The 12500-nt window shown below is 41.7% G+C and overlaps 1 protein-coding gene across 1 annotated transcript in view; it reads right to left on the minus strand.

The window, feature by feature from the left end:
- The window catches only part of LOC311240693 (E3 ubiquitin-protein ligase SMURF2), a 212832-nt gene that overhangs the window by 65181 nt on the left and 135151 nt on the right, over positions 1 to 12500 (minus strand). The window contains exons 6-7 of the mRNA XM_084329266.1: positions 6306 to 6390; positions 4506 to 4589 (exon numbers count right to left, since the gene is read on the minus strand). Of these exons, the coding sequence (XP_084185392.1) occupies positions 4506 to 4589; positions 6306 to 6390 (169 nt within the window). The remainder of the gene's footprint in view (positions 1 to 4505; positions 4590 to 6305; positions 6391 to 12500) is intronic.

Below are 12500 nucleotides of genomic sequence, written 5' to 3' on the forward strand. Positions count from 1 at the left end.
AGGGGTGTGGAGGGGGAGAGAGAGAGAGAGAGAGAGAGAGAGAGAGAGAGAGAGAGAGAGGCCACAGGGGTGTGGAGGGAGAGAGAGAGAGTTTTAATTGTCACGGCATACAGGTATACAATGAAATGCGGGTGGTCTTGCCCGCAACGATGTGCAATACAGTGGTACATATAATAGAATCAAAAGAAGGAAACAACATTGTGCAGTAAACAGGTAGCAGGTAACATGGAGTGACATCTCGGTATCTGTACCTAGTTATTTACAGAGCATATGGGACATGCTAGTTAGCTTTGGTAGTGCAATACACTGTTCCTGTTATTCTAATTTAAAGTGGCCTTTCCTTTGGCCATAAGTGTGCGTGTGTGCGACATGAGTGTGTGCCCGCTCATGTTAAAGTTTTCAGCCTCTCTCGCGGAGCTTAAGGGGGTGCTTAGTATTCCTGCCTCTGAGGAGGTGGCTACAACATGTAGCCAGCGGGTAAATCAGGATTTTTTTATTTGTTTGTCATGACAAACCAATTACATAATCCAACATATGTGTAAAGGCACAACATATCAGAAGAAAAAAATCCAATTCTTTTTTTGCAGTCAGGCCTTAGAAGCAGGCCAGGCCAGTGTTTCTAGTTGCAGCAGCACAATAGTTAGATAACCTAGGTGGGGAACAACCAGGAGATCACTGCAACTCACACAATGGAGAACTATCTCTCTCTCTTGCTCTCACACACACACAAAGGGAGCCGCATGTGATTGGTGGAGGCGGGACCCTTACAAAAAACTGTTGTTGCTAATCATTGACACATGCTAGCCTGTAATAATCCTCCCCAGAAAAATCTACTTTGCATTTGATATATTGCAAATATATGCCATCACACACACTGGCAATTAAAGGGTTAGAATTATAAAATGAATATGTGGTGTTATGATCAGGGCTCAAGTTAAATAAAAGATTGTATTTTTTTCAATCTGACATTACAAAAAAACAGAAAAACCATCCAAATCAGTGTTGTTGCTAATCATACATATGCTAGCCTGTTTTTTAACAATAATTTGTGATGCCATCACAAACACTGGCATTTAAAGGGTACAAATAAAAAAATTCCTGCACCAGAATGCAGGAAATGAAGTCTTTGTAACAAGAAATGTCCTGGTGGGGGACCCCCAGACCCCCGCTTAAAAAGTGGCCTGACTGGGGCTATATTTTGCACTATATTTAGTGGCCTGAATGATTTCCCCAGTCCGGCCCTGGTTAAAAGCCTCCAATGCTTATTAGTGTGTGTGCGTTTGAACGTTTGCATGTTTCAACCATACATTTCCATTTATAAAAAAATATATATATATATATATTTTTTTTTACCTCAGGCGTAGTGGGCAAGGCCTCGCCACGAAATCTGGAGACGCTGGGCTTGCCTGTTCGAGCCCAGCGCTCCACATTTGCTTTCAGTTTAGCTGGTCGTTCATACTAATACACATTGGCAGTATTAGGGGGTGGGAAACTGATGGGTGGGGATCGGGCGTTGTGGACAGCGACTCCTACAGGTCGGTTGGTGCGCCTGCGCAGTAGAATCAGGAAGTGTCGGGGGCAGCGTGAGCCTCCCACGCGTTACTCCTCGCCACTGAGAGATCGAGCTGCGCAGGTGAAAAGATGCGACTGCTGTTACCTCAAGTACCGGAGGGGACTTGTGCTATGTATGACTTAGTCCACATTGCAGCCGGCTTGTGGGAGGCAAGAAACAGCGTTCGTGACAGGGGAGGGTTGAATTGGATGATACGAAATTGGGATGGGAGAAAAATATAGAAAATGGGAGAAAAAGTGGATAAAAAAAAAAAAAAAAAAAAATTTAACCTCCTATAATAGTGGGGGTCGCGGCTCTCTGACACCGTTATTTGGGGGTCGCGGCCTGAAAGGTTTGGGAACCCCTGCCGCAGTGCTGTATGCGGTGCGCCACTCGGGCGACCCCGGTACACGCTTTTTAACTCAAGTATGTTCTGTCCATTAAAAAAAATAATCCTACACTCAAAAGAGGAGCCCCTTGGTTTGAACACGAGCGTTCGCTTCAGACACAAATATTTATGTGATGAAATATTATATGTGGAGAGACATTCCAAACCTACAGGAACAGGAAGTCCAGGAAGCCAGGGGACTCACTTTGCTTTCTCACAGTCATAGCAACATCTCTCTCTGCTAGATGAACAGGAAACCTTTGAGCAATAAACTATCAACTCTGAGGGTTGTGTACCGTTCACATCTGAACCGGTACCAGTTCCTTCAGTATCGGCACCCAACAGTAACCTTTTTTTTTTTTCTGTACTTAACTCTCAAAATTGTTATTTATTTAGAACATTGTTATTTATTGTTGTAACACACGACACAAAATAAATTGCATGGTCATGAATTATGTTTTTAACCTCTTAAGCCCGATGGGTCCGGTACCGGACCGAAAATGACATCACGCCATAAAGCCATCTCTAAAGACTGTATGCATTAATGTTGCGTTTTTTTTCTTCTTCAAATGTAGCCAAGAGTAAAGACACTAACCCTGTCAAAACAGCAGTCTAAAGTGTATATTTTCAGCAATACGTTTGTTTACCAATGGGTTAAAGTGTTATCAGTGAAATAGGAGTTTTAAAAATCTTTTTATCGGAAACGGGCAAATATCGACGCTAGGAAATGTGCGCCGCCATTTTGTTTGTATGAGGAGAGGAGACCCAGGGCTTTCGATGGGCTTTGGAATTTCGAAAAACGACACTACCCAGCTCAAGCCAGCTCCTGTCAATCATATGACTTGTAGATTTACTTTTTTATTTATCTTATTTTTCGGGATCATCTCCCACAAACCTGAACGCTATTGGCATAAATTAGAACGCAGTTAGTTTCTCTACCTTTCTGTGAACGTCTAGCAAAAAACTACATTGCAATCTGATGAAAAATGGCGGAGAAATTTAGATAATCAAAAAGTAGTGTACCTGTACTTAGAGTAGATATCATTCACGGTTTGCGAATCACGCCTGGTGATACTATATCCAGATTGAACCATTGGAAAGGGGAGATTTGGCCCAATCCATAGATGTGCGACTTGGCTATAATAAGGTCATTTATAGGCCTGATATTCTATATTCTATAATAATATTTCAAATAGCATGTGTCCGGATGGCAGAATTCAGTACTGTATCTACAAAACCTTCTGTTTAATCATCTTCCCTTTATTCATTTGCTTAGATTTTTTGTACGTGTGATCTCAAGAAGGTGCAACATTTGTCATGTCTGGTCAATTTTAGCATGGCGTTATTCACTGTCAAAAGATGAAAAAAGAAAATTCTCCTTTGGTTCATTACATTACAATTTACTCAAGCCTAGTAACAGACACAATATTTCTGACACTGGGAATACATTCCCTGAGGTCCATAGATGTCCCTAGATACCAAGAACATGCAAATGGACCTTGTAGAAGTGGAGCAATCTTCCATTTACGTATTAGGTATGTATTTTAGGGGGATTTTCAGAAAAAAGGGCTTGGGCTCAAGAGGTTAGATTTTTGAAGATCAACATTATCTGGCCATACTGTTGGTATATTGCTGTTAGACTCAAGTCCAGCCTAAAGACCTGGCTCAAAAGGGACTATAATTAACCCAGATACTCAGCTAAAAGGCACCCTTACATGTTTTTATGCGTTATGCGTTTTTATGCGTATGTTATGTATATGTCATGTGTTGTGATGTACAGAGCTAAAGCAAAGTTACTCCCAGATGGGGTGCAAAGGTTTTTTTCAACACATGAAAGAAAATATGATTTGAAAGATATTTGTAAATTTACTGTTCAAAAAGCTAAGAAAGGGATTAAAAGGAGGTGTATTTCTATTATTGGGGTTAATTTGTGGAACAATGCGGATATACAGTTTTGGTTTTTAAGAAAAAGGTTTGTAAAGCTATTTTTGAAACCTACAAGGGTGAATAACACTGTTCTGTTTTCTTTTTTTTCTTTTAGAATACTGTTATGGAATCTACATTTTTGTATTTTTTTGTAAAGCAAAATTTTAAAAAACTACAAGGGTGAATAATACTGTTTTGCTTGCTTTTTTCTTCTTCTTTTCTTTAGAATACTGTTGTGGAGTCTAAATTTTTGTATTTTTTGGTAAGAATATAGGACAGGCACATATAAGCACTATGCTTCAGTCTGTACCTTTTCAGTCACTGTAAATAATCAAATATTGATAAATGATGATGTATATTGTACTGTGTGTGATGATGACTGAAAAAATAAACTACTACTACTACTATGTCATGTCTGTATGATGCATGTCTAAGCATCACACTCCCCCCCCCTCCCCCCTACAAGGACCACAATGGAAATAAGCTCTGATCTTTATTGTGTCCATCCTTGGCGGTATCTCCTGACTGAGCTTGTCACATGTTATCTTATATATTGTCAAATAAAGTCATTCATTCATTCATTCATATGGTAAAACTCAGGGGTCTGGGGTCGGGGTTCTGCAGGCGGGGAGTTCTCACCTGGTGGGCCTCTCCCACTGCGTGGTGCGTGTGATGTGGTTCAAGTACTGGATCCGGCCAGACGCCGTCCTCCGCTCCTCCCAGCTGGCAACACAAACACACACACGGAGACACACACACGGAGACACACACACAGACAGAGACACACACAGAGACACACACATACACACAGAGACACAGACACAGACAGAGACACACACAGAGACACACACATACACAGACACACAGAGACACAGACACACACAGAGACACACACAGAGACACACACATACACAGACACACAGAGACAGACACACACAGAGACACACACAGAGACACACACATACACAGACACACAGAGACACAGACAGAGACACACACAGAGACACAGACAGACACACACATTTAGAATCTTTATTTATGTCCACATAAAGACAATGTTTAAAGGACACAAATATTATCAGTGCACTTGGACATTGTGGGTTATTCTGTCACATTCTGACCCGTTCGACCGCATGCAAATATCATAATAATCATAACCACCCACCTCATACTATAGTATACCCATATAACTATGATAGCATGTACACTAGTGCTGTATATACATTTGTATATTAACGCATATATATATATCAATATCTGTCCAAATATACCTGCATATACTCCTTCTATATACCTACTTATACACCTGCATATAACCCATATACAGTAACCCTGTATGATAGCATGTACAATAATGCTGTACCATGTATATATATTTATTCTTACTGTGTGTATATATATATATATATATATATATACACACTTTTTACATATCTATAGATAATATATCTATATCTGTACATATCCCTTACCAACTCTTACTAGTTACGCTGTTGGTCAGTATGACTTACTACCATAGTGTCTTTATACCTGTATCACTGTACATAATAATACAACTCATCTGATTAGCACTATTACTCAGTAGTGCTCATTTATATATTTTATACCCGGTTTAATCACCTGTACATTGTATATTACTGTTGCACTTTACAGTTACATTTACACTCTGGTTGGATGTAAAAACCTATTTTCGTTGTACTGTACTTGTGCTGGATAATGACAATACATTTTAATCTAATCTAATACATGGTTAAGCAGCAGCCACAAAAGCTGTCTAGTAGGGTGCCCCCCCCCCCCCCCCCTTCCCGCTTCGACCGCATACAAAATATAATATTACGCATATCTTACCCCCCAACCCCCCACCAATACTAGACATGGCTATGTCACCAGACACGCTGTGGGTCTTCAGTTTACTCTACCTCTACCAAGAACAAATGCACTTAAGAGAACAGTAATGTATAGAGCTGCTGCAAACTGGAAATGTAAACCTGTGAAGATAATGATGATCAGAGACAAATTCACTTTTAAGAAAAAGTTGGAAAAAAATGCTGTTATGAATAATGAAATACAGTTGAGTTATACCGATTTATTTAGTTAGTATTGTTAGGTTAGTTAGTTTAGTTAGTATTGTATTTGTGGCTGGAGCCTGTGTGTGTGTTTCTTTTGTGAGATTTTAAAGATATTGAGAATGTACTTTGGCTAAAGTGTTTATGTTTTTATTGTTTTTTTATTACCGTAATGGAATGTACTGTAATGTTGTACGTTATGTGTTCGGACCCCAGGAACAATAGTCTTTCACCCATGGGTGTAAACTAATGTGGATCCATAAAATAAACAAACAAAACAAATAAACAGACCGTACACGAGGGCAGTGGGTGTTTGTTTTGAGTTCTTGTTAATGTTCTCCGCTAAGAGATTGACCTCGACCGGCAGACTCACCCATCTGGTAGATCGTTGTCGAACAGCCGGCTGCAGTCCACCACGGGCCCCCCGGTGCCGATCCGGTCCCTGGACTGCAGGCTCACTGGAGGAACACATGGCAGACCAGAAAGTACTTTGTTACAATACTTAAGTACTGGTTTTGGGGGATTTGTACTTTACTCAAGTATTATTAGGTCTGTATACTTGTACTTTTACTCAATTACATTTCAGAGAAAAAAAGCATTACTCCCTACATTTAAAATGCAGACCTACAAAGTAGAAATCTCGCAGGTCCAACCTTTTTAATTAGTATATTTGTTTCTCTGGCCGAACCAACGTTAGCGTTAATAATCCTGCTTTATTTAAAAACAGCCAATCAAATCCCCATCAATGGAATATGAACCCGCCCATACCCATGCTGATTGGTCCTTGTGCCAAGACTAGAAAGCGGGGATCTTTGATTAAACACCTGCTATCAGAAGAATAGACAGTCAGAAAAAAAGTTTTTACTTTCTTTTTACTAGTACTTAAGTACATTTAAAAGTAGACACTTTTTGACTTTTACTCAAGTGTGTTTTTAGCCAGATACTCTGACTTTTACTTGAGTCAGATTTTGAGACGGTACCCATACTGTCACTTAAGTATAATTTCTGGGTACTTTTTACACCCCTGTGGCAGACGGACACCGGGATTACTGGTGAAGGAGATTACTCTGACGGAGCGAGATACAGTACCTTTACTGTTCAAAAAGCTAAGAAAGGGATTAAAATGAGGTGTATTTCTATTGTTGGGGTTAACTTGTGGAACAATGCTGATATACATTTAAGAATGAGTAATTCGCTTTTAAGAAAATGTTTGTATAGCTATTTTTGAAGATTACAAATGTGAATAATTTTTTTGTTATTTTCTTTTAGAATACAGTTTGAGTCTTAATTTTGTTAAGAATATAGGACAGGCATATGCTTCAGTCTGTAGTGTACCTTTTCAGTCACTGCCTGAATGAAAGATTGTTAAATGATTGTGTATATTGTATTGTGTGATGACTGAATAAACTACTACTACTACCACTACTACTACCACCACTACCACTACTACTAATACTACCACTACTACCACCACTACTACTACCACCACTACTACTACCACTACTACTATACTACTACCACTACTACTACCACTACCACTACCACTACTACTACTAATACTACCACTACTACTACTACTACTACTACTACTACTACTACTACTACTACTACCACCACTACCACTACCACTACTACTATACTACTACCACTACTACCACTACTACTACCACTACTACTACCACCACTACTACTACCACTACTACTATACTACTACCACTACTACCACTACTACCACCACTACTACTACCACCACTACTACTACCACTACTACTATACTACTACCACTACTACTACCACTACCACTACCACTACTACTACTACCACTACTACTACTACTACTACTACTACTACTACCACCACCACTACCACTACCACTACTACTATACTACTACCACTACTACCACCACTACTACTAGCACTACTACTACTACTACTACTACTACTACTACTACTACTACCACCACTACCACTACTAGCACTACTACTACTAGCACTACTATTACTACCACTACCACTACTATTACTACCACTACTACTACCACTACTACTACTACTACTACTACTAGGGATGCACGATAATTATCGGGCCGATATCAGCAATTATGACGTCATCCCGATAAACCCGATAACGTTATTAATAGCTCCGATAATATAATATATTTTTTGGTAAAAAAAAAATGCGGTGTGGGTGAATTTGGATGAAGTGCGTTTGTTTTGACTGTCGGCTCCTCCCGTTTTGCCAGTACTGTGGTACGACTGAGGTGGTTTAGGAACAGGGCGTTTTACACAAATCCAGCGCTCCCTTTCTTGGCTGTGACGTAGTCATGTAAGTTTCTTGAAAGCAGTGCGGATGTCAACAAAGATGGCGACGCTAGTGGGGATTGTTTCAGAGGGGAAAAGTGCGCTTGCTATTTGTAATAAATGCAATGCAGAAGTTCCACGAGGAAGGAAAAGGGCAGCGGCTTGTGATACATCCAACCTAGCAGGTCACCTGCGGCATCACCACCGCTGCGATGGTGTGTTATTGTCTTAACTTAAAAGCCTGCGACGACGGGAGGAGCTAAGCAAAGCTAGCCCCTTTCATGGCTGTGATGCAACCCTTGGTTGAATACGCAGTCACTTATTGCTCCGTAGTAGCCAGGTTAATTTGCACCACCAAGGACTGCTTAAAAGCTAGCGGCTTGAGCCCTTGGGTCATTTCTGTCAAACTTCTTTAATTTAGCAAACGACTCGTCAATAGGTACAAGCGTGCTCGCGCCGTCGTCGTAGGCTTCTAACACCATCGCAGCGGTGGTGATGCCGCAGGCGACCTGCTAGGCTATGTGTCCACTCAAAGCCTTTCTTTCAAGGCGGACAGCTTTGAAAAAAGAAGAAAAAAAAGCTTTGAGCGTTGGGTGGCTACGTGGCGTAGTGGGCAAGGCACTCGCCACGAATGCGGAGACGCTGGGCTCGCCTGTTCGAGCCCAGCGCTCCACATTGCTTTCAGTTTAGCTGGTCGTCCGCACTAATACACATTGGCCGTATTACGGGGAGGGAAACTGATGGGTGGGGATCGGGCGTTGTGAACAGCGACTCCTACAGGTCGGTTGGTGCGCCTGCGCAGTAGAATCAGGAAGTGTCGGGGGCAGCGTGAGCCTCCCACGCGTTACTCCTCGCCACTGAGAGATCGAGCTGCGCAGGTGAAAAGATGCGACTGCTGTTACCTCAAGTACTGGAGGGGACTTGTGCTATGTATGACTTAGTCCACATTGCAGCCGGCTTGTGGGAGGCAAGAAACAGCGTTCGTGACAGGGGAGGGTTGAATTGGATGATACGAAATTGGGATGGGAGAAAAATATAGAAAATGGGAGAAAAAGTGGACCAAAAAAAAAATAAAGCTTTGAGCGTCTTAGGTTGGATGTATTACAAGTTGTTGACGGATTGTGAATTTTCATTTGGAAAAATAAATATGGTCACTTTATCAGTCAAAACTGTTGTCTTGGCTTTTGTTTCTGTTGTCTGGTTAGGTCAAAACTACAGGAATATACATTTAAGTTGGTGTTAAGTTATTGTCTTTGGGAAGTCTTTTTATTATTATTGTATTGTGATATGTTTTGTTTCATGTTGAAAAAAAACAAACAAAAAAAAGTTGATAAAAAAAAAATATATACATTAAAAGAACATTTTAATACAATAAATATCGGTTATCGGTATCGGTTATCGGCTTGAGGAGCATAAAGTTATCGGTATCGGTGTCAAAAAATCAATATTGTGCATCCCTAACCACTACTACTACTACCACTACTACCACTACTACCACTACCACTACCACTACCACTACTACTACCACTACCACTACTACCATGTAGAGGAAACGCTGGTGGGGTTACGGAGGGGCTGTTCTGGTCGTCCTGAAAGGATAGTCCTCAAGTGCTTCCAGGCTACACAGCATGTTATTTAATGTTGCTTTTTAAAGGGGCACTTCTCCAAATATAAAAAAAACAATGCAGATTTATGTTGTCCACAGTTTTGCACACATTTATTTAGTTTGGCAGTTATTGAGGGTAAATGAGTTTGAATGTGGCGACCAGTGATGTCATCGGGGAGGTTGAATCCTGGTGTTGCGTTAATTGCAGCTCCATGAAATGATTTGCACATTTTTCATGGACATAATTACATGGAGCTGTAATTAAACACAACACAAGCCGGTGGCCATATTCAAATACATTTACTGTCGAACTAAATTAACCCTTTCACCGTCGGTTGTGTGATAGTAAAGGGTTAACCTTCTGTCGTGTGGCAGTGAAAGGGTTAACCCCTTCACTGCTGCGCTACCAAAACGGTTAACCCTTTCACTGCGACAATACACAGGTTAACGTGTGCAAAACTGTTCTGGGGACGTGCGTGAGATTATGTGCCAAATAAATCAGCATTGTTTTTTTTGGGACAAAGTGCCCCTTTAACACTTTTATTGCCACGCAGTATGCCCATCCTTATGCCCAGTCTGCCAGTGCTGTAACCCTATGGAGATGTTTACCTTCTTTGCAGGGCTATAACTTTTTAAATAGTATAGCTATATCTGCATTACTATGGCCCATTCAACATCGGGTATCTATCGTTCTGGATGTGGGAACGTTATATTTTTTCATTCATACATTGTTGTGTTAATACCGTCGAGAATATAAGTATGTTTTTAAGCTTTTCTGCTGTAATTCCAAAAACGCGAGTTATTATCGATTGGCGTTTCTTTCCTACACACGCTATATTAAAAAATTCAAATGTATATGATCGGTATACATTATGCTTTATCATGTAAAGCGACCTTGGGTCCTCTGAAAGGCGCTATATAAAAGGAAGTTATTATTATTATTATTATGCGTGAAGGAAGGGGGGGGGGGGGTCGTTTATAATTCCTTTATAACTTTATTTAGTATGGGTTGATACATTGATCAGATGGATTGCAAACAAGGAAATGGACAATCAAGCTGAAAATAACGTTAGATTCCTCTTACCGTTCGCCGATGAGACTGGAGGACAAATATTCCAATTATTTTACGTCGATCTGCTAGATCCATTTCCCGTTTGTATGACGCAATAAACGCCGAAATCATATAGATTATTGCGTTTCGAAAGCGATCCCATGCACTCGAGTGTTTGTCTGGAGCCACGTAACAAGATATTACTGCCGGAGGGATTTCCTCGATGCACCAGCGCCACTTCCGGTTTGGCGTGGAGTGTAACTCGCCCGCCGGTTTGGCGTGGAGTGTAACTCGCCCGATCATCCACCAGGCGGCGGTATTGAGGCGTTGCAATATCAGACAGGGTGCAGCTGCAGTCCCGCAGGGAGGCTGGATGAATTATGAATGCCATGGCGAAAAAATTAAATATTGATCCCAACAACGAATTATCGCGTTGTTGGCGTTCAGCGCATTGGCGGGCAATAACGAATGATGACGTTGTTGGCGTCCAATGTGTTAAAAGTCATTGATAATGTGCCCATCCCCAGTGGTACTTTTTTTTTTAAGATAGATTTTTTAGCATTTTTACAGTTTCATTTTTTCATGGTCAGACATGACCGATAGAGGAGGAGATGGTGAACGGGAGAAGAGGCGGGGAAGACATGAGTCAAATTACCCCCCGGGCGCGGGAGTCGTACCCGGGACGGTCGTGTAGGTGTGCGAAGCACTATGGCCCCCCCCCCCCCCCAGTGGTACTTCAAATTTAAATAGAGTACATTCAGTTGGGGCGGCTACGTGGCGTAGTGGGCAAGGCGCTCGCCACGAATGACGGAGACGCTGGGCTTGCCTGTTCGAGCCCAGCGCTCCACATTGCTTTCAGTTTAGCTGGTCGTTCATACTAATACACATTGGCCGTATTAGGGGGTGGGAAACTGATGGGTGGGGATCGGGCGTTGTGGACAGCGACTCCTACAGGTCGGTTGGTGCGCCTGCGCAGTAGAATCAGGAAGTGTCTGGGGCAGCGTGAGCCTCCCACGCGTTACTCCTCGCCACTGAGAGATCGAGCTGCGCAGGTGAAAAGATGCGACTGCTGTTACCTCAAGTACCGGAGGGGACTTGTGCTATGTATGACTTAGTCCACATTGCAGCCGGCTTGTGGGAGGCAAGAAACAGCGTTCGTGACAGGGGAGGGTTGAATTGGATGATACGAAATTGGGATGGGAGAAAATATAGAAAATGGGAGAAAAAGTGGATAAAAATAAATAAAAATAGAGTACATTCAGTCCCTGATTAACACTTTGGATGCCAGCGACGACATACTTGTTATTTCATGCCCCCGACGACGCAATTTGTCGTTTTCTTTTTTTATTAGCAATCTGAATTCATATTTCATCAACCGAGTCTCCCGTTGGTACAGCAGCCCCTCCAGGAGCTCAGATGGGAAAAAAGCGCCTATCGTCTATCCCTGTGTAACTGCAGGTCAGTCCATTAGACTGGGAGATCCCTGTGGGATCTGTAGAGGTGGAGCCAACTGGCTCCATTGTGCTGGCGATGGCTCTGATGATGAGGGATCTGATCGCGAGACGGAAAGCAGCCTGGAATATATATTTACAGCAGCCAATAATCAATCA

This window comes from Notolepis coatsorum (genome assembly GCF_963971535.1).
Source record: "Notolepis coatsorum genome assembly, chromosome: 14".
In the NCBI taxonomy this organism is placed as follows: Eukaryota; Metazoa; Chordata; class Actinopteri; order Aulopiformes; family Paralepididae; genus Notolepis; species Notolepis coatsorum.